General features: G+C 42.5%; 1 protein-coding gene across 1 annotated transcript in view; it reads right to left on the reverse strand.

The window, feature by feature from the left end:
• Window positions 1-23,665, reverse strand: part of GSG1L (GSG1 like) — a 56,994-nt gene that overhangs the window by 11,821 nt on the left and 21,508 nt on the right. Inside the window, exons 3-5 of the mRNA XM_042828169.1 lie at window positions 11,934-12,086; window positions 9,014-9,125; window positions 5,369-5,536 (exon numbers count right to left, since the gene is read on the reverse strand). Of these exons, the coding sequence (XP_042684103.1) occupies window positions 5,369-5,536; window positions 9,014-9,125; window positions 11,934-12,086 (433 nt within the window). The remainder of the gene's footprint in view (window positions 1-5,368; window positions 5,537-9,013; window positions 9,126-11,933; window positions 12,087-23,665) is intronic.

Genomic DNA, 23,665 nt, shown 5'->3' on the forward strand with positions numbered 1-23,665 from the left:
AGTGTATCTTTGGACAGCATTTTTATGTGAGTACAATGAAGTTAGAGGAAGAAAGGTCTGATTAAAGTGCATGAAAGAAATGAACAAAAGGGAAAAAATAGTGCCTATAAATGATGAGTGGACGAGTTCTGATTCTCAGAGCTAGGAACAGTCCTGATTTATTACTTCTGCAGTAGTACTTTCGGTTCTGGCATCTGTTTCAAACTACTCCTAGTATTTCAAAACTGCATTTTCTAGCCCTGCAGAGACAAGATTTCTGCACTGGAATCAGTGTCTGTTTGTGCTCAGCTCAAGTTAGAATGTCACCAGCAGCATCTGCCTGAAGTTTCACTGGTTTTGCAGATCAGAATAAGGGCTCAGATAGCAAGGAAAATACTGTGAGACCAGCTGAGTGCCACAGAGGGTGTAGATGGACAGCTGCAAGTTGGCAGTTACAGTGCTATGGATGAATTCACTGTGGAAGGCTGAACTTTCCAGATTTACTTGATAAATTTGTATGTTGGCTTAGGTCATTAGTAAGTGAGATTTACAATGCTTCACAGGAGCAGAAGTTGGATGTCAGACTGGGGCCTTTCTGCCACGGTGCCAGGATGGCTGACCCTGCAGTGGCTGCACTGCCAGTGGGACTCAGCACCTCTCCCACAGCCTGACCAGGCCTGGATGCGTTTCAAAAGCTGCTCCTCTTCCTCCTCGTGTCAACAGTAGAAGAGGTCAGTGGCTCATTCATGTTTATTCATATCATTTCAGTAACCTCTTATTCCTTATTTTGGGTAGTGCTTGCCCTGCTCCATGCAGAACCCACCTGAATGTGGTTTCCACCCTTTCAGCCCCTCCATCCTTCACCCTAGGCTCCAGTTCTTCCATATTCTCATCTAAAAGCCTCTACTGTTCCTTTGCCTCTGATCTTCCTCTCTGGAGCTTTAAAGGCCTGCGTTGTGTTCACCATAGCTGAGGTGGATCAGGTGTCAGGGCTGGGAGCCATGTATCGATGTGTCTTATCCCCTGTGTGGGGGAGAATGTGTGCGTGCTTCTTGATTTAGGAGCTCTCAAGGGAACATCACAGCTCTTTCATCTAACATGTGGCTGGTGATTCTTCTGGTGGTATTTTAGGGGTTCCTCTTGAGAAGGTAATGCAGTTAAATGTGGTAAAAATCAAATGCAATACAGTGGTGCTGTGATTGACAAAGCACTTGGAAGATCAGTGCTGTTTTATTGTCAATTATCTTTTGTAATACAGACTTCTTCATATGTGGAAGCAGGGGCCTATAAACATGTGTTCCAACAAATCATCATAGAATGGCTTGGGTTGAAAGGGACCCCAAGCTAAAATGGAGGTAACTCTTTTTTTTTTTCCCGTCTCCCAAAATGATGAATTGCAGCTAACATTAAGACTTCAACTTTCACAAAAAAATAATTTCCTCTTAGAAAACTGTCCATTGCACTGAGTTATTTCAATGTGGGGGCTAACTGTGTGTGTATGTTGGGTGCTGAATGTGAACTGAGGCAGAGAAACATGCAAGGAAGAGGGAAGTGATATGCAGAAATGCAAGGGAGAAGGGCTGGAGGGCTTTATTTATAAGGTTTGAAAAGGAACGCGGAGATGCAGGAGTAGGAGGGAAGGAAAAATATGCCTGGATATATGCCCAGGAAGGAAGGAGAATCTAAGTTAATTTCTGTTTGTGCAAAGGAAGATCAAAGCTAGAGGAAGTCACGTCCTTGCTGGAGCCGCCAGCACTTCCCTGGTGACACAAAGAATCCAGAAACACTGTGCTGCTAATTGGTGCTGCAGCACTGCTGCATTCACAGTACACCCTGATCACAGTGCTGGTGCTCACTGAAAGTGCCCTAGCGTTTAAAAAACAAACAAACAAATGCCTGTATTGCTGCCCAGCTCTAGATCTCTTCCATGGTAATGCTGTCTCTGCACTTCTTGTTACATATTCAGACACAACAGATATAATGCAAAAAAAAAAAAAAAACACAACAAAACAACACCCAAACATTGTAATCACGAAGCACATTAGTTGACAGGGAATCTGAGCTCAAGTATCAACAACTTGCTAATTAAAAACATTGCAAGAATGCTGTAATTACCAGTACAGAAATGTGAGGCATTGGCAGCTGAGATGGGTTTGCGGAGGGGTCTGTGAGATTTCACTGCAGTGTGAGTGGGGATGTGGCAGAGATGCTCATTCTGCATGAGAGGTGACAGCTGGACTGAGGGCTGCATGTGTGGTCAGGGCGTGTGTGTCTCCCTGCATGGGTGGGAAGAGGATGGATGCCATGCATGTGTGTGTTTGGCTATATTATGAGAAGAAGCAGCTTCATTTCAGGGGTCCATTGAGGGACCTTCAGTTGTCTGCTGCAGCGGTTATGTGCATGTGGTGTGATTTCCCTTTGGAAACACGCCGTGCTTGGGCTGTGTTTGCCACACGTGTGTAAGGAAGAATGGAGGATGAGCAACAAGTGAATTGTTCACACAGACTCAAAATGAGCAAAGAAGCCAGAAGGAGTGAACAAAATATACAGTCCTGCCATAGAGCAAGTGGTAGAGACAAAAAACATGAAATTCAGAGCATCCCTGACCAGTATACAGAGCATTCACAAGGAACAGACTGTTCCTACATGTGTTGCCTAGTATGGAGCTCGTTTTGAGTGACATATATATAAAAGAAGAGTTAACAAACAGGAATTTATACTGGCTAAGGTAGCACCTCTCTCTTTTTTTCTTGGCCATGTGTGTTAAATACCCTACTAGTAGCACAGGCAAAATGAAACCTTGCTCCCAAGAGGAGTGAGACAAACCTGTAGTGCTGCATTCAGCTTACTGCTACTGTGGACTAAGACCTGCTCGCCTGGTGTATTGGTGTGAATGCAGGAAGAATCCAAGTCAAACCACACAGTGCAGGTGTGGGATGAAAAGGGCTACAGTCCTCTCTTCAGTTAATGTCTTTAGTTCCTGTTCCAGAAATGGCAGTGGTGATATTTTATCAAGTTTCCTTAGCACCTCTCAATGTGACAAAATACACTCTGTTGCTTACGATCCTGCTGGTCTCCCATCTGTAATTCTCAGTTCAGTAATTCTGCTGACCATTCTCCCCTCACTTGGTGTTCCCCAAAGGCACAGGGTGATCCCTTCCCCTTCCCTGTGTATATTCATTTAACGTGAAGAGTTTTTAAAAGTTAATTGCCATCTCTAAATGCAAAATTAAGAAAGTCACGGTTGGTTGGGTCATTTCTATGGTCCTTCCAAGATTGTTTGAAAGGTAGAGTGAAAACTCAAGATCTGACAGAGGAACAATTGTATCAGCACGGACTGTTTAAGGTCGACTAACCAAAGCAACGTTATAAGCAGCAAGTTCTCTCATTCTTCCTGCTCAGGAGAACTCCTCAATTTGCTGCTGAGATGTCTGATCCTGCCAGCTTTCCTGTCTCCTCAAAGCTTCCCAGCCATGTTCTTCCACCTCTGAGAACCTGCTGCTTTGGTCAGAAGAACAAATGCTCATTAGGTATGTTTTACCCAAAATACTTCTGTGTTGATTCCAGCAACAGGCTTTTGGTGAAGATTCTCTGAACTTAGCAGCTCCTTGTTCCATGGAGGTCCCCTAAGGAGCCTCTCTCACCTTCCCTGTTGTCTGAGATCAGTGTTTTTGTATTCTTCACATTCTGCTGCTTTAAGTAAAGCCTTAAGCTTCTTGTCAAAGAAGGACAGCAAGTATCTCAGTGCAGCCGCTTCAGCTAAGAAGAAAGTTACAGAACTCACAGTAAATTAGCCTACTTTCTACCATTCCTATGCCCTAGTTGTGAACCCCCAGTGCCCTTCAGAGGGATCCTACAAAGTTTAAGGTCTTTTCTATGCTTTTTCTCGAATAATTATTGACGAGCAATAAACTAAGTTATGTGACGTATGTCAGCACCCTCAGAGCAGTTGATCTGCTTCCAGCAAGTGGAATTGCTCCAATGGCTCACATGGGCTGTGTTCTCAGGCACAACGCCATCAGTGACAAGCACAAGGTGTGACTGACTGCACTGGTAAAAGCAAGAAAAGCAAGCTGGCTAACAGCGGTCAGGGCACAGGGCTTGGCTGACAGTAGACTGACCGCAGTGTTCTTTGGAAAGGAGAATGACATTTAACACAGATGGTTGTGATGAGCAAGCAGTGAGGTGAAGGTTGCTGCCGATAGGTGTGTATATGTGTATGGGGAAAGTCTTTGTGTATCTAGAAGTGCAGGGGAAGTGAAAGGGAAGGCATGATTAGTGTGTCATGGACCAAACATGGAATCACATAGGAGGCCAAAGAGTGTGTGAGAGGCCAGTCGTGCATGAGAAGGGAAGAGCAGTGCATATGCCAAGATTGAACATAGACTGTGTTTTTATACCTCTGCCCTGTAGCCCTCTCACTGCTGGGGAGGAGGTGGCACTACTGGGGTGTTGAGCATGCAGCAGGAATATACAGGGGTGTAATGCAGAGCAGAGTGATAGATCTCATCTGAAGGACTGGAAGTAACTCTTACGAAGTGGAAAATCCTGTGAGAGGTGTTGCTGGTAGCACTCCTCTTGTCATACTGATCAAGAAAAGAGCTGAATACGGAACTTAGATCTTTGTGGTCAGGACCAGCTGGTTACTGAGCAGTTGGCTCTAAAGAGCCACCCAGGTCTGCAGATGTGTGCAGTGCGTGCCAATGGGCTGTTAATGATGATGGGCTCAGTGTGCAAGGACAGCAGCTGTGGGGTGGGAAGTACACCGGGACAGGCTGTGCTCGGGGGCAGAGCAAAGGAGCATTTGTGGGTTTTCAGAGCCCAGCCAAGATCTGAAGTGAATCCAGGACCTTGGCAGCAGTGTGGGTGGAAATGTGGGTGTGTATGCAGAGGAGCATAGCACTGCAATGTGACAGATGCACGATTTTGTGAGGAGGAGTTCAGGATGAGTTGTAGCATGTGAGTGTGGAAGATGGCAACGCCAGTGGTGATTGGAATATATCTCAGCAGCTATTAGGGAATTTTAAGGCATTACCTATTACACACTCTGAGAAAGGACAGCTGTAACATTTTCTATACCCCCCCAGTTTCACCTCATTCAGGGAAGGAATATCTGCTTGCATTTGCAATACAGCTTCGTATGAATTTCTGTGAATTAGATGCATACTGTAAGGACTGGTCAGCCTTGTGTCTTAATGAGTAGAGGAGAACAAGCAGGCACTGGGACATCACAAAATTTAAGAAAAAAAACCGGACGGTGTAGGATCTTTTGTCTCTTTAACACGCATCTTCACCAGGTATCTCCGGGACTTTCCCCACGTGCCTGGATTTTCTGAGACTAGCAGAGTCCATGTTAACCTCCACTGACCGAGAGGCTGTCTGCACTGACCTTTCTCTGAAGTACTTGATGGCTTCCTGGTCTAGGAAGTTCTGTTCTTCTCGAAAGCCCTGCTCAAAGATTTTGCGCTTGTGTCTGAACTCAATGACAGTCTTAGTGTAAGAGTTCAAGGTAGTAACGGAGGCCGCCATGCAGCAGGTGAAAGAACCCCATGCCAGACTGTGGAGAGAGAAACCAGCAGACAGCTGGGTTAAGACAGTAGCTCATGTTATGTTTCTGAAGCCAAGAGACACACACACACACAGGATGCGACCGGGCAGGTAAGTCAGCAGTGACAAACCCATTCTCCTCATCTTACCTCCAGCGACCTCTGGCACATGCTCAGTCACGCTGGCAGGATGCTGAGCTAAGGGCTGGGCACAGCTTCGATCCCATCGGGAACCATATGGAAGAGTGCTAATCTTAACACTCTGGGCACTCTGACAAAATTCCAGCATGTCTTGATTTCTCTTTGCAGTGTTTCAGATACTAGCAGGCAAGTGCTAAATGCACTATGGAATTCCTGGAAGGAGCTGTGCAGAAAACTGTAATTCCTCAGAGAGCATGGACACTAACTCCCAACACAACTTGATGGGTGGTTTCTACTCCATTTTACTTTCATCAGGTTAATATCTTTATGCTGTTCCTGTCTCAGGGTCATTTCTAGCATTCCCGGCTTACATCCAGTCTCCAAAAGCCCAACCAGAGCAGAAGACAACAATTGCATTTTGGAGAGAGCCCCAACCTGAGGGCCATGACCCAAGCATGCAGGCAGTGCTAGTCAGCCTTGGGCAGCCCATGGTGTGCATATGCAAGTGACAACCAGGAACACGGGGAGACAGCAGGAGAAGGAAGTGGAAATAAAGTGACCGTGGCGGTGCCAGGCTGGATCAGCAATGTTAGCATGGGGCTCCTAACATGAAGAACTCCTTTTGTTTGCAGAAATTATCCATGTTCAGGCTCCCCTGGACATTGCATTCAGCCCATCAGCTCCAGGTATGTGTTGTTCACATTGAATTTTTAACAAACTTAGATTAACTTAATTATCTGTCAGCTACACGTTTAACCTGCTCCTTTCTTTCATCTTTTCTATAACCAATTTTAACACTGTTATAAATTATGCAGGAAAGAAAAAACAGCACAATAGCATTACCTCATAAATAAACATTATAAACAGAGCCCTCAGCATGAACTGTTTTCCCATTCTGCAAATGTTCTGCAGACAAGGAAACAGTTCTTCGTTAGAAATTAAGCGAAGAACACGTATTCATGAACTGAAAAATCTGGGGGAAAAAATGGTTCAAGTAAACAGAAATGTCTCATTTCAGTGACTTCAAAATTCAGTGCATAACAACAGTCCTTTAGGGACTCCCGTGGCAATGAAGTGTGCAGAGGCAGCTTTTTCCTTGGGATTTTTGAACCTGTCTGCCAGATGCAACCAGATGAGAAAGAAGTGCAGGGACTCCTAAGGGGATGAAGCTTTGTTAGGGTTCTCGTGGTTGTGTTGAGAAGCGGGAAGGAAACTTGTGTTGTGTGTGTCCAGAATCGCAGGCACAGGGAAGCCTTGCAAGTGGCTTCAAACAGTGTGTGGAGAATTTCCAACATCCCCAAATATTTCCAGCTGGTCTCCTAATTGATTTCAAGGAAGAAGCCAGCTGAAACCACACGCTTCACTGTGCCTGCTTAGTGCCTGGTGAATAATATATGGAGACACTTATTTTTTCTTAAAGGCTTGTGATAATTCCTAATTATTAACTCAGAAATACTGAAAGGTTCAGAGAAGGAAATGCAGAACAAAGACTCTGGTTGTGACCTCAGGTTTGGCATTTAGCACATCATCATCACAAGACAACTATGACTGATATATTTTAGCTTGTACGGACCCTGGTTAAATTTAAATGTAAAGGGTGCCGAGTTGCATCCTACCTTAGCGGAGACCTCTTTAGCAGCAGTGCCTCCATGCCAGCTGTGGATCAAGTGTAGTGGGATTGCATCTGTACTGCCCCTGGTGGCTCAGCTTAGGGGCTGTGCTCGGTTTGTGGCTCAAACAGCTCCAACTTGTGCATTTGTTTTGTTTCTGGAGGGGCCATGCTTGGACATCCATTGATCCTCCGGCCTGCTGAAATTCGCTGCCTGCAGGACATCCTGCTCCACTCCTGACTTGTGCCTTTGTCAAGGGCTTGGGAAAATGGGGTAAGGTAACATGGACCAAAGGCCACACTGCGAACCCTGTGACACAAGCAACTATTCCTCACTTTGGGAAGTGTAATTACCATTCCCATTTGATAGAGCAGAAATAAAGTTACGAGAGATATAGTTTTCCCATTGTTACATGGAAAGTGAACGACAGTCTGGATCTCCATTCGTGCCCTCTGGTTCTTAGCCATGGCTCCTTCCAGTGCTGTTGCAATTCTCTGTGCTCTAGCAGGTGGTTTACCAGGATGCCATACAGGACCTATGAGCCTCTGATGGCATGGTGCCTCTTGTCTTGCACGGGATGAAAGAGAATACTCTGATACTCTGATTTGTCATGCAAGATGTTTAGCAACAGTCTGAATGTTTAGTTCTCTCATGATTACTAAAAACAGATAGCAAGCATTACTATTTAATTATATTAATAAATATACAATGATTATTATTATATATGTTATAAACACTTATAATAATTTTATAAGCTCATTATTGTATGCAATAATGAATATTTACCATTAATACAGTTAATAAGGCGTGCTTTTAAAAAAATGTTGTTTATATTTAATGATACGTTACTAAAATGTTTATAAGTCCTCTCATGAAACGTGGTCTACTGAGGAGAGGAGAGACCAATAACTCCCTGCAGTGCTGTGCGTAAGATGTATTTGTATTCATTTATTGGTGTTTGCAAAGATTGTTGTCTGAGCTTTGAGGTGGAATTAAAATGATGCAATATATTCAGAAATGAAAGAAAAACTCAAGTATTTTTCCCATTAGCCATACAAAGAGGATGATGCTTCTGGAGGGATGTGAATGTTGTCTGCAGTGTTTGTCTTTTTATTCTCTGCATTCTCCTTTTCTTATCAAGCTTCTTAGCAACTTGCAAATGATGTAATGCAGTTGGTACATCTTGACCAAACTATTTTTATGTAATTTTCAAAGATAGTGGGAAAGTTTCAAATATATATAACATATATATAAAACAACAATTCTCCTAAATGTCTATTGTTCCAAACCTCCCATGACTCACAGGGAATGACCATGGTGCTAGGAGTGCTATGCATTCCTCTGCAGCTGTGTCAAAAATTGCACTGTAAGGTTCAACAAAGACATTAATTATAACAACAACAAAACCCCCCTAAAACTCTTTGAAATGCCACGGTAATTATGTACCTAAATTGAACTTTAATGAGAGTGCTCAATCTGCGTTGGTAATTGTGTCTGCTGTTTATTTAGAAATGCTATGTACCTGCTGATATGCACAGCTGCTGCTGCACAGTTACTGATAACTGTCCTCTAACACTTCAATGATAGTACGGCCATGGTGGAGTTTTGCTCGTAGTGTTTTGGCAGCTGGAAATTCACATGCATGTTCCTGGCAATTTGAGATGACAGGTACTGTCACCCAACAGGTTGGTGGACCAACTCAGAAATGAAAAGATACTAAGAGGTGGTGACACTTACCAGAAGGACCATCCATAGTCCCATGAATGTGGCCTCCAGTCCTCTGGCCCGAGGCTGACTGTCACTTGGAACACTTGAGTATACATCATGTGTGCCACCATCCCCAAGAGACCTGAGAAGCAGAGAGCAGAACAGCTGAATTTTTTTTACAGTTCTTGAGACAGCTGCTGCTGGAAGTGCTCTGAAAGCTCCGCCGCAGGCTTTGCTGTATTTTCATGTCTCCTGTTCTCCTGCGGAGGTGCGTGCAGAGGAAAGGTGTGACTGAGAGCTCGCTGTTTTACATCGTAATGAAACCTCAATTAAGAGAAAAGTTAAAGAAAACCACCGAAGGAAATATGGCACAACCAACATCACCACCAACCTTGCTGCTGCAATACAGGGGATTGCCACCCAGAAGGCATCTCACAGCCTGACCCAGACAGGCCTCAGATGAGAGAAAGAGAAGAGACGCTTTTGTAGACAATGCTAGGGTGGATGCGTCAGTTCCAAACAGAACATATTTTGGCTGAATAATTGATGGATATGTAAATTTGTGCACTTATAAAACGCTTGGATGTTACACAAGAAAGTTAACAGCATTCTTAGTAATGTGTGAGGAGACAATCATAGGAATACTTTTGATGATGCTTGCATTGTGGCACAACTGTATTTTGCTGAGATAAGTGCAGCTGGAAGATCAGGCAGTGTATTACAGGCACTGTGCTCCCCGTGATGCTAAAGAGCAGAGCTGCAGGCAAGTCACAGGGTACATTACCACCAGCATGGCTCTTCAGCAGAAAAATCTGCCTGTATTTTTTACATCTAGACATCCCACTGAGGGAAAGCAAACGTCACTTTTCAAGAACTGGTGGCAAAAAGCAGCTCTGATGCTTGGAGAACTTTCTAGCTACAATAGCTAGAGATACAGCTGCTTAAGTACTGAGCAGTGCAGCTGAGCTCACCAAAAGTGTAAGGTCAAGCAGTTAGCTGAGAGTAAGGCAGGACCGTCCATTTTCCTACAGATGTTACAAAGCACCCCATGCTGCAGCAACAGCTCCCAGACACTTTGAAATATGGATGTTCTGCCCCAGCAGGGTGTATTACACTTTGCCCCTTAGTTGAAATCACCTGATGTCTGAGACCATTCATGTTTTTTCACTGTGCCTTTCCTCCAGGTGGCAGATCCCAATTTTCTCTCCCCTAGACCCAAATTTTGGCTCTTCTAAACTTGACTCCTGCTTACTTCCAGAATCAAAAGCACTTCATTAGTCTCACATCACACATGTGGAATGATGTAGGGCAATTCTGGGGGAGGCAGCCAGGGGAATTATGTGTTTCTGTTGCAGGTATGTTAAGCAGGACCTTCAGCAAGACAAAATTTATATTTGCTACAAACTGCTGCACAGGCTGAATGAAGATATTTTATTACAGAAAACTGCAGGGAATTGCTCAGCTGCTTCATGTCAGTGTGACACACTGGGTAGTCAGGAGGAGGAAAGAGCAGATCCCACAGGCAGAACTGGGATTTCAGCAGGGTGGGAGGCCTCGCAGGAGCACAGCATGCTGCTGCACACCTTCCCTGTCTCTGGCTACATTTAATTTCCAGAATTCATTGGGAGCTTGCTGTACTTCTTAAGCAAATGGATTTTTCTCCAGCTGATAGGTATGATATTGATGTTAAAAACTGGTGCTTTGCTGTTCCTATAATTTCTGCCAGTCACTTTTCAACTTTGATAAAATATTACAGACTACCCTGAGGCATGTCACTGTCACTCAGTCACCAGGAGGTTTGACACAGCCAGGACTAACTTCAGCAAGGCTGTTTTGTTCTTTTCTTTCCTACAGAACTTAGATGGATGTTTCAGCAATGTTCAGCCCGTTTGCTGAGTGGGAGGCCAAGATGACAGTCCATTGACTCAGGTGAGTAGGAGGTCGTGAACAAGGGCTGCTGGAACACAGGGATCAAATTGAAGCTGGCACTTATTACTTCTTCTGCCTAATGGGAAGAGGGTTGGGAGTGACATCTGAACCAGAAAATTAAGCTTTGGCAGTTTTTAGCAGACTTTTTTTTGTCCTCTCAGATTCGCTTCTGATCCAAGTTTTATATCACTAACTGCATTTCAGTTTGAGGCGGTCCTGAAGATTGACACTCCTTCACAGAAATGTGCATTGCATGTTATGATGTCTTTCAGCTTGAAACACACCAAAACAAAATTCTCTTAATTCAGATGTTCTATCTGCCACAGAAGTCCATCCAGGTGTGCTCACAAAAGCCAGCTGTGGCTAGTTGCTTGTATAAATCCTGGCAAGCAGAGCTCTGAGCCAGTGTAGAAGTGAAGTGGTCCTTCATTACGTGGTTAGATCTGATAACTTTTAGACAAGTGAACTCCTTAAGTTCATACATTGAAAGGCTCCAGGCACAGACAGAGCATGAAAACAGTCTGAACCAGTTGTTCTGAAGGATATGCTTGTTCCAAACTTACTCTTGGGATTTCTCCTAAGTGTTATTACTGGAATCCTTTTCATTCTCAGTTTTGCTGAAGAACAAGATAAACATCTTTCTTTGGTTTGGAGTGTCAAGCCCTCATATGCTCTTAGGATTAACACAGAAAAAAGAATTTTCAACACAATATATTTCTCATTTCCTATCGCATTATCAAAATGATGTTGCTGAAAAAGGAAGCTGAGACCCTGGTAGTGGCTGGGCAGGGTATGGGAGAGGCTAATTACTGCATTGCCATTGTGAAATCAGAGCTGTGCTTTTTTACTTCTTCCTGGCAAGAGGTGAATTTATTATGCTGCTCCAGCTCCCAGTTCACAGTGACAGTGCGATAGTTCAGAGGAGATAAGAGTCTTGTAGCCCCCAGTTTTTATCCCTTCAGAGATTTAGCATTTTGATTTGTCCCGTTCTTATGGCAAAAAGGGAAAGGAGCACTCATACCTGAAAGCACGGTGAAGACAGCAGCAAAGGCATTTAACTTGAGCCCATCTATTACACTGCTTGAATGAAAGAGCTCGAGGCACATAAGGCTGAATCCGACGACTAACAGCATGATGTATAACACCTCAGATACTACTGACAACCATAGGACACCTGCAATGTACAAGAGAAGCAACTGGTCACTTAAGTGCTAAATACTTCCATGGTAGTCAAAGTAGGTCAAAGGTAGTAAAAATGATTAGGAAATCAGAAACAGCAGTAATTGGATATTCAAAAAGCTTAAATTTAGTAGACAACCACCTAAACTCTGAGAAATAGAAAAGGTGATGAATGAAGATCTGAAGAATAGAAGTGTGATAAAGATATTAGCGAAAGAACAAGCTGTTGCTTAGGATCCCAGCTTGGCTAGAGAACCTCTTTTTGAGAACCTAGAGCATCTTGACTCCTGTGACCCAAAGCATAGGATATGGAGTCTATTTTCCCCCCAATATGCCATGACTTAAATAAGCAGAATCTAGCATGCATGGTGGTGATGGCATACATAATTTAAGAGTGTGGTTGGTGGGAGATGTCCATTTTTAGATATTTCTTTTTGGCAAGGCTGTTCAAAGAAAATACTTCCTGTCCAGGTTTGAAATACATAATACTTGGGCTTTATTCTTAGAAATTCCCTTTCACAGAAGTTAGTGTTTCGCAGAATGATTGTGGGTTTTTGGAGATCCAATCACGTATCTGCTGCTGGGATGAATATGAAAGATGCCAAAATACTGGTGGGGTGGAGCCAAGTATTTGTAGTCAGTTGAAAAGCTGCAGGTAAAAAAAATAATAATGTGCAGCATTCTGTGTCCTCAGCCCCTAGGTACAATTCCTCAGGTGAAGGGAAGAGTTGATGTGCCCCATTTGAACCTTGTTTTGTAGCTCTTTGGGGTTGGCCACAGATACGTGGTTCTGGCTGCATTTTGGTAGTGGCCATGTGAGGCTGGTACATTTGTTGTAGATGCTACATTTGGAAATTCCAGCACAAAGCCTCTAGCAGGATCCGCTGCGTCTTTGAAAGTCAGCAAGCCATGGGGTAAATGTGAGAGGATGGTAACAGATGATAATAGTAAATCCCTGCCAGATTCCCAATTGCTGTTTCAGCATTAAGGACCCGCGAGAATTCTTCCGTACATTTGCTAGTGTAACTGCTAGAGAATTCACCTGGAAACAACAGGCAGTGATGGAAAATTTCATCCTAAGCAATTGAAACATGGAAAATTAAGCATTTGAAGACAATGGTGTATATTAGAAAAATATAACCATAGTTGTAACCATAGAGACTATCACAGAATTCACTTATAAATATACATTCTCTCCCCACTGTAAGAACATGTATGATAATGTACGTAGTTGAGCTTAGTAAATCAGACACCCAGTCTCACTTTTATCAAATATTTGAGTCTTATCAGTGACCAGGATGACCCCGGTTCACATTTTGTCTGAGAAACTGCATGTGATTAATATGTGTGATTAATTGTCACCATATCTGATTTTTTGAGTTCTTAAGCAGTGCTACAAAGATAGCTGTAAACAAGCCTTTTAATTTCTTACACTGACTTTGTGCAATATTGCATCTATCAACAGCAAACAGCTGCTTTTTTCACGTTTATTAGTCAATTTGGTATCAAGGCAACTGGCAACGCTTCTCTGAAAAGAAATAGGAGAGAGAGAGCCAAGGTATTGTTCTGAGATACAGCAGGATTAAGGAGAGATTTTACCTCATTTTCTTAAAACCATAAGTTTCTATAGCGAGAAAATGATGAAATGCTTTGAGTTGGAATGCATCAGGTTACGTAAACCTGATTGTAACCTGAGGCAGCTGGAAGCCCTGACTAGTTCAAATTCATAAATTCCTCCACCCAACCTTGATAGAATAATACAAAGCATGTCTACCCCAATGTTTGTTTATTCCCCATTTTAACTTCTGGGGATATTCACTGCTGGTCCCTACAGGCCAGGGTGGTGCTGTAGCAGTGACTGCAGTTCAAGGCTGTGGTGTGGCTCTGTCCTCTACTTCACTGGATGTGTAATCTATCCTCTGTTTCAATCCCTCTTCTTGCAAGGTTTCCTTTGTCTCCTCCTGACCTATGCACGTGACCCCTACCCTCACCCTGCACAAACTCATGTCTCTCAAATAATCATGTGCATGCATTTGCTCTGATCATCTCCAGCATCTTTCCAGGGCATCAAAGATAAATCTCCTCGGGCTGTGCAGAACAGTGCTGAGCACAGCATTGCAGCGCACAGCATCTCCTAGCACCACTGTAATATTAGTGTTTACTGGTATCGGTAACATGGACATTTCTAAGAAAAGTGCTTCAATCTGCCTTGCATGCACTATAACAATCTCTGGCTTGCTTCCAAATTAAATGCGGATTTGAGATTTGGTATTCTGGGAATTGAAGAGGCCTCAATACTAAGTCCTGATGCTGAAGATTGTTTGATGTAAGCTTATAAAGTAATCATGATTCATTTTCTGAGCAGATGAAAAAGTTATTTTCACCTGAGAGCTAGAGCTAGATTTATTTGGTAAATAAAACATGTCACCCATTGTCTGTTTTGTTCATATAATATACAACCAAAAATACTAACTTCACCTTCAAAGTTCTGGTGATTCTTTTTGCTCTGTCTCTCTCCAGCCTGATTGCTATTGCTTCCTCCCCAGCTTCCAGTGCAAAGCTTATCAACTTCAACACCCTGTTCCAAATGATGAACTGCAGTTGTCATTCATTCACCTTTCAGTTTGTAAATTTCTTTTTGCCCAAAGAAACCAAGAGCTTGGAGATTTTCTAAGCTTCCAAAAGCACAGGCAATTCATTAATATTTGTACACTGTCACTGTCTTCCATCATCACACTATTAAATAAGCAATCTGATGCAGTTTATAAGGAGTAGGAGAGAAAGGCAAGTTCAATGTAAATGTCATCAAGAAGTAATCTAAGCCAATTGCTTTAAGAAGTTAGGAAAGCCAGTGTGGTTTTACTGACCATCTCAGGATTCCTACATTTTGGCTTCTGGAGTTTACTTCAAGTATGTAAACTGCATGTAAGCTACCTATTGCACACCTAGGAACAGATGCTTGAAACTGGATGCTGTAGACACAACTGTAATGAGTTTGAGAAATTCTGGGAAACTACAGAGATGCACAGTTTGTCTCTATAGAAGGGCCCAGCAGGCAAAGCTGCAGCTCCCAGAGCCCAGCACATGGGGACACAGCATTTAGTACAGCACTAAGAGCCACAGAGACAGAAGGGGGAGCAGAAATTCTGCTCAGGTCAGTGTGGTACTGCTTGGACTGTATGTTGATGCACTGAAAGGATTGTGACAGAGCTGGAAATGAGGGTGGTGGTTATCAGAGACTGTCCTCTATAAGGGATGGAGATGCTTATCTATCAACATGACTTGCTGTTTTGCATGGTTTACTGTATGCCAGGGGCTGTGATGCTGCAGAGGACTTGCCTAGGCTCATCTAGCCCTCACACTATTGTGTCTTGCAGCTCATGCATTATGTGGAGTACTGCTAGAAGTAGCCTTGATCATATTCAGAGCGACTGTAGAGGTCTGGGAGGTAAGAGTGAAGGGCACAGGAGTCCTGTTGGTCAAAGAGAAAGTGACAGGAGGAAGAAACACAGTGACTGTGGTTGGTGTCACAGGAAGTTGGAGTTCTCTAACAGTAGGTCTCTGAGTAATAAGAGTAAGTGCAGTAAGTGCTGCTGAGAGAAATAGGATCCACCCGGTCAAACAGGATGGGAAACTTTATTCCAGTATGATAGTTTCAGAGGTAGTTTCTTGTGGAAGGTATGGACACTTCTTCCTTCTTCGAGTCCTGGTCCTACCCAGAAGGACAGGATCGGGACCCTCACATCTTATTTCATATTGTAAGTTGAATATTTGCTTTGTACCTTTTAAAAAGTATCCTTAATACAGGGAGAAGGTAAGTCACACATACAACATTTACACAGTTTTCTGTCCTTTCCTGCCTTTTTTGAGTTTGAATCTCATCTGAAAGAATAACGTCCTGCAAATGCAAGCTGTATCTGCATTCTGCATCTTCAGGTAGAAGATGATCAGAAGCAGAACAGTTCTTCATTCTTGAGAGTATGTCTCCTGGCTCAGTGCTTATGTTGAAGTGATCTCCCAATGTTCTGCTCCCAACTTGAGATTCATCAGGCAGTCCCTTGCTAGGACTTAACTCCACTTCTAGCCTCAAAAGCCTCCTTCTTGCAAAGCAAAGAGCTCCATCTCTAGGGGAGACCTCAGTTGTTCCATATGACAAGCAAGAAGCTCTCTTGAGGGTTTTTCTCTTCTTTCTTTGTCTTCTCTTGTTGCCTTTACTGTCTCAGTACCCATCAGACTCTGTCCTCTGCCACCATGGTTTGTCTGACTTAATTCAGCCTTTAATTATTTCCTTCAGAGTGGTCAGCACTTGGTTCACTAGGAGTCTCCCACCTGGATGGCCTTCACCTCCAAGGATCTGTATTCTTTCTTTCAACATTTGGTCTTTGTCCCGTGTATGCTTTCGGCTTGCTTCTTCACTAAATTGTTATCTGAGAACAGAGCATTGCCATGAGCTCATGTGCAGAGCTCGAGATGTGTGTTAAGCCAAGGACATTCCTTGTAAGTGAGGAGAGGTTCCAGCTCCTGACTGCCTCTTCCTCACACTGTGCAGCATTAGTCAGGCAGTGTGTCATCCCTGCTCACCTTGCAGTGCTGTGGCAGCAATGTAAGACTTTAGAACAAAGAATGGCCTTCTACTTTAAAACAAAGCAAAACTGCTTCCCTTGCTCTGCCATATGTGCATTCTCACAAACAAAATATATTCACACAATATTCAGACAATATTTTCAGGATTCCCTGAAATGATATTGGGTGAGAGGGATGCTGCCTGTCAAGTCCACCTCACACCTCCTGAGCTTTTAGCAGGCTATCAGCAATGTGCTATGTTCTTGTCTCAGACAGGAGCTGACAGCAGTCTGTCTCACTGTTACATCTCTATTACACATCGCAATTTACCTGCTGTCCTGTGTCTCTCAGCATGGTGTCATGAGAAGGTACATGTAGATAGGAGGATTTTGATGACTTAGTAATCTCATTACCATCAACACCTGCTGTTCTGATATCTTGCCATTTCTTCCCTAGGTGTCTCTACACTAACCAGCCTGTCATATCCTCAACAGTCTAGTTGGGAATGATAGAAATCTGTGTATTGTGGGTCACTTTGGCTCTTTGCTCCTGCTCTGTGAGTGTTCTGTGGGGATGTGTTGCAGGTGGGATTGTTCTGGAGCTGAACACCACAAATTGTGAGCTGCTCCTGGAGGGAATGGGTTTTAATCTTTAGGACAACCCTGTGGAAAAGCTAAAGCCCTGTAAGTATGTGACCTGGAATGAGTTACTGGGAACCTGGGATGATGGAGCTGGGGCAAACTGAAAAAGTCCGTGTATGTTGACTTACATCATAGGATTCTTCCTTCAGAACGCCCTTTTTCTAGTCTGATTTCAAGGCAGATTGCCCTCTGATAACACTCTCTGCCTAAGATGAAAATATAGTGCTGCTGAAAGCATATTTTTTCTTTCTTCTGTTGTTTAGAGAGTATTAGATCAACAAGTTAGCCAGGACATTAATGACTTTCTTTGCATCCCTGAGCATTGCGCTACTGTTGTTTCTTTAACAGTGTGTCATCTTTGAGGAGTTTCCATGCAAACCATCAGTGCTGCCTCTTCACAGAACTGAATTCTACCTCTCAGATCACTCCAGGAAAGGACTCAGCCTCTGAATCAGCAGTATTGGATGCAAAGGAAATGTATTTCCCTGCAACCATGAATGAAGTGAACGTATTGCTCATTGTGACTGAAAAGATAATTGTTATTCACAGGATTGCTGAAACTTGAGGAACTTGACTACATCATAACCATCTGACAAGATCAGTCCCTTGTTCTTCTGGCAGATAGTGGAGGACAGCATCAGATTCATAGATACTAAGCGCATATCTTTGAAAGTGGTGATGGTGTGGAGTGCAACTGCTGCACAGTGACAGCATGCTAACAAAAGGATGCTGCAGGCAATTCTGGAATGGAAAAATGAGGCAAGCAGAATTTATTTTTGACAATGAGATAAAGAGGCTTTACCTCCGCCTGTAATGAGTCTCAAGGATGAAAAATTCTTCTCTAAACTTGAATTTATTCAAGTATGTCAACCCTGAGCATCTGGCAAGGCACTGTAAATGAACACACTATTACCTCTCAGCAAGGAGCATCCGGAATCAGAAGTTTTCAATGCTGAGTTTCCTTTGAAAAAGGAATCCTGAAAGATGTCACAGAAATTATACTTAAAGGAAATCCAGGCATCATGCCACGTTTTGATGAATTCCTGATTAAGCAGTCCAAAGAGCAGTGTGGTTAATGACTTCTAGAAGTTTTGAGCGGGTTTAGGCTGTACAGTACCCAACCGAAGAAGTATAAATACGAAACTGCAATGACTGCTGCTGTCTTTGTAGGGTATTCTGCTGGTTTGCATCTCTGGCCTTTTTCATTTGGAGAAAGAAAAAAGGGCTGTTCAGAGTGCTCTGAGCAGAAGTACAAATGAAAGCACCAAGTAGTCTTTGTTCAAACCCACTGCAATTTCCTGTCCTGAAAAATAAGTAACAGTTGTGACCACACCTTTTATGTGAGAGAGAGCTCTGGTTAAATTGACCTCAAGAATGGGAAAAAATTATCGATATGAGCTTCAGTGCTTTTTCCTTACAAGATGCAAAGACGATTCCTGGCTATCTTGTGTTAGTAAAGCCATTCCCAGGCTTGTTTGCAATTGGAGCTGAAATAGCCAGAATTCAATGCTGTCTGAATGAGACCATCCTGATAAAGAAGCCTTTGCCTCTGTTTATGGAACCATAAAGTTCTGTAACTTCATCTACTCCTGTGCTTCTGAGAACAACACAGCTGACAAACCAGTTCTAGAGAATATAAAAACACATCCATGCCTTCTATCACATGCATATACAACCACGCCCAGTGTGTATGATTACATAGTTGTTGGAAATTCAGAAAGTCGGTTTGTGATGCCAGCTCCCTGTGCCAACAGTTTCCGATGCCAGATTGTAAGGCCTGTCTCCAGATGAAATAATGAGATTGAAATCCCATCCTGGCCTGTTTCTCCAGGTGGTCAGGTCATGAAATTGACTGTCAAAGATCCAGTATTAGTGCTTGTTCTCAAGGCAGCACTGAAGGGGCGGCTGACAGTGGAATTGCTGTTAAGAGTTCAAAGCATTTTTAATCCATAAACATGAGCTGTTTGCTCATAAAGAATCTCTTCTGGGAAAATCATAGCGCTATTCCTGAAGGAGACTGCTGAGTCACGTTAACTGTGTTGTGAGTGGTGCAGGCAGGAACTGTGTGCATGGAGATATTAGTCATACATTGTGGCTGGTGGCTTGAAAATGTGTGCTACCTGCCAAAGCAGTGACACTGCTTCCTGAATGCCTTGCTATTCCGTGAGCGATGCGAGCGGAGCCGTGGCCCGGAGTCTGTATTGATTCCTGTGGGCCTTTTCCAACAGAAATACAGGTTCCCTGTTATGGTAAACTTATATTCAGAATATCGCAGTGGGATTTTATCCTCCTTGGAAACAGCTTCTGCCTCTGTCTGTGCTCCCCACTGAAGGTGGAATGTGATTACTGCTCACCAGCTGTTCTAATGGTAGAACTGCCCTCCTGGCTGATGGATTCAAGGATCTGACCAAAGCAGCCTCATTTTAGCTGTGCCACTGTGCCACGCTGTCCCTGTGCAAGTCACAATACTGGGCCAGTGTTAGGACAGCTAAAGAGATTTCAAAAAACTCTATACTTGCCAGGTTCCTCGTAATTCACTGCTAAATATCTGCTCTGACAGTCTGAAGGAATTATGAGCTATGATGTGACATCATCTTAAATCACTCCTCTGTCAACTCAAACTTGATCTCTGGAAGTTTCTGATACAAGCAGAATGTTTTTGACATTTCATATGACAAAAAGTCTCTGTGTGATAGAAACAGTGGGACTGAGCAATGTGCCTGCCACATCAGTGGAAATCTAGTTATTTCTTTAACATTATTTTCTTTAATATTCCATTCCAGAACTAGTAGAACAATGCTGCTAGTGCACTGACAGTTCCTTCAATGTTCATAGAATAGATCCTGCTTTTTCTGGTGAGTGCTACATAAACTAAATGGATGTACGGTTTTCTTGCTCTGCTGATTTTTAAGATGATAAGTGACATTTTCTCTGCATTTCTGGTCCTCTTCCTCTTGTTTCTTCTGATTTGGGTTTTCTTCCCCCTATGCTTCTAAGCACTCCGTCAGAGCTCTGCTTTTCCAGACTTGTCTTCTGTGTTGGAACTGACACCTGGATCTCACATTAGTTGCTCCACTTCACATTCATTGGAAGAGAAAAGAGAGGAAAAATATACAAACAGGAACACATTGTGAAATGTTGTACATCTTGTTTGGGAAAAGCATTAACGTAATCTTAAATCAGACGTGTAAATCTCATGCTTTCTCTTCCAGTTGCTTTCTGATGATTTGAGCCGTTTTCTCACGTCTGCTGCTTCAAGACTGGAATTAAAAGCCAGAAATGTTGGAATGATCAATAAAAATTGGTGAAAGGAATAAACCTTGAGCATGCTGTTGTGGCTGGCATAGAGACTCAGCTCTGAGCAGTCAGTCCATCTGTTGGTTAATGCAGTCTCATAATATCAGACCATCTGCCTGCTCCTCTTGTGCTGCAGTGTAGAAAAAGTGGAGTGAGAGAGACAGGCTACAGAACTAAGTAAAACTTCCCTCTAAAGCAAAGAAAGCTTCATAATCCTAAGAGCCATTGGAAATGTCTAAAACTATCTGCTCTTGCAGAACAACTAAGGCAAAAAAGCTCCCAGAGAAGAGACTGCAATCTCAGAACATGAAAGATCATTTGACAAATGTAATCGCCAGGATCTGTGTAGCTGATAGAAGAAATGCCAGCTGTTTTGTTTAGCTGTAGTTCTTCGTGGGTTTCTGTGCTTTGAAAGGCAAGGTTGAGCTGTGAGCTAAACAAAAAGATTCTCTTTGCCATGCTGATGTGGTTTCTGTATCTTTTTGTGGTTTTGACTTTGTACTTGGTTCTGAAGTTAATCCTGTGTGTGACATTGAACAGACTGAGGAATACCTTGGTTCTGTATTCTTTTTCCTACTGTGTGTTCAGTTGAGTAACATAACATGAAAGATCATGAAAAATACTCTAAATCAGGACTGTCCCATAAGCATTAGTGAATATATTTTGGCTAGATGTTCCCTCTGTAGAGCTGCAGTTCAGGCTTGGTCATGTACTTCCTCAGTACTGGGCTGAGGATGAATTATACTCAGACCTTGCAGCTAGCATTCCCCACAGCAGAGAAGCAATATTCTCCAGACCTTTTGCATTATCAGCATGAAAAGCAAGCTTACTGCTTGCAAATTTCGCTGGAATTCTGCTCTTAAGCACAATTTCTTCTTTGTATATTTGCCTGGCTTTTAAAAATAACTTATGATTCATAACAGGTGTGTACAAAAACAAACAAAAAACACACAAAAAACCCAAAAACAAACAAACAAAAAAAGTAAAAATCCCCACAGGTAAAAGTTAAGTAACAAGATAAGTAACATTTTGTTTCCTCCATTGTGTACTTAACTCTCCTAATACAAGTGCACAGGTACTGGTCTGCACAAGTGTATATATTTATACATATATTCTCTTACAGTGCTATTAAGCCTAATGTAAGCAAAATGTAAAATATATCAGAAGACAGTGGGAACTGTTTGGAAAAGTGTACAATTCCTTAAGGAGAACCAATCATTTCTTTTCACTGGATGGAGATCTCTAGGCAGTTGAAGCCCTCTTAGAAAAGTGACCCTCTTTTTCTTCAGTTACACAGTGCATAACCAAGAAGTTGTGTTGGTTCTTTATTGTATCTTGGCTATTTTGAATTTCATTTCTCTGTTTTCCAGCCTGAAATCTGCTTGGTGTTGTCCCTCCCATGCAAAAGAGCATTCCCTATCTTTGAGTGGAACTGTCATTCTCCTCTCTGTCTCTTTAAATATTATTATATCCTTTTTGAGCTGGGGGTGGCAAGGGAGGGATGAGAAGTGCTCGCAGTGCTGTGGGTGGGTGCATCATGAATACAAGTGGTGTTATGGAAGTTTTTTTTGTTTTCTTCTTTATTTTCTGCAATGATCCTAATATTTCTTTTCATCTTTTCTTAAGGTCTGCAGAGCAGTGAATTGATGTTTCCACAGAAGTGTTTGTCACCACCCCAAGAACTCTATCCTGAGTGGTTAAAACTAATTCAGTACCCATCACTATATACATAAAGGTAGGATTATTTGCATTTATCAACATAGAATATTGTCTGTCGATTTCTTTCTCAGGAATTACAATCACAATTTCCTGTAATTCCTTTTTCTTTCAGTGCCATGAACAGCCCATTATCACCAATAAGCTGTTTGTCCTTTTTTTTTTTTTGTTTTCAAGCAGTTTTGACTGTGTGGGAGAGCACAGGCCCTGTGCTGTTGCCTGTGGAGAGGTTTATAGCTGAGCCGTTGGTTTCTTTTCATCAGCTTTTGTTTTTGTTACATCCCCTCCTTCCCAAGGTTTTTTTGACTTACTGCTTTTGCAAGGATGCTAAATGTGTATTTATTAGTCACAGATGTGAAGCATCTCCTGGTAACACTTTGAACCAAGCTCTCTGTTCAGGAAAAAGTGAAGAACAACAAGTTTCTCAACTCATTTCTCCATGTTCATTAAGTTTCTTCAAATTTTAATCTCTGCATCATATCTAGAGTGATATTTTCTCAGCCTGTATGCAGAGTTTTGAAGTTTTCTCCTGATATTTTCTTTCTTGTCCTCATACCATCCCTGCTCCCAGATTTGACCATGCTGTTGATAGCCAACCCAATGGGTGATCACTTCTTTAATTCTGTATTTGTCTGAGGATGGAATCATCTGAGATTGTGTTGTTTGTTAATGATGTTACTCTGTTGTTCTTGTTCAACTTCAGTACAAGACATCTGCTTTGACTTTCAGTGCAATCAGTGCCATGACGTTACTGTCCTTCTAGTTATCTTTCACTTGTCAAATTTCTGATACACCAGTTATGTCAGTACCCATTAAAATCAGGCATCTTGTTTTCCTTCTCTTTACCTGCTATTGTAGCACTGGCTTGAAAGCATGCATAGATTTGGCTAAGTTTTCTCTTCTTTCTGTGCTTTGTTTAGGTGAGACTTTATTTATTTCTTGTTTGTCATCCTAGTTTTGCCAGCTACTTTTCAGACAGCGCAGATTTTTATTTTCATCTCTACAGGATGCATCATCACGAGCTGTGTAGAGGACATACAGGAGTCATTTTCTATCTCTGCCAGTGCAGTCTATAATTTAAAAAGTCCCCTGTAACATTTTTGAGCGTTAAATACTCACCAGCAATGAACATTTTCCTTCTGTCAGATTTTATGCTGCCTCAATTTTCATGGTGTCTAAAAGGTCTTGTTTATTTTATGCATGTGAATTTCCCTGTGAATCAGTAAAAAGCAGTGCTGTGCAGACAGTTGCTGATGACCTGCCGTTTTGTTATTTTTTTGGTATTGTTCCATAAATTTGACTGTTGAAGCAAGTGAGGTCTTACAGAACACTAGAGTAGTTCAAATTGTACCATCCT

The sequence above is a fragment of the Centrocercus urophasianus genome, unplaced genomic scaffold (assembly GCF_019232065.1).
Source record: "Centrocercus urophasianus isolate 14NV4802_14NV808 unplaced genomic scaffold, USGS_Curo_1.0 seq_29, whole genome shotgun sequence".
Taxonomy (NCBI): domain Eukaryota; kingdom Metazoa; phylum Chordata; class Aves; order Galliformes; family Phasianidae; genus Centrocercus; species Centrocercus urophasianus.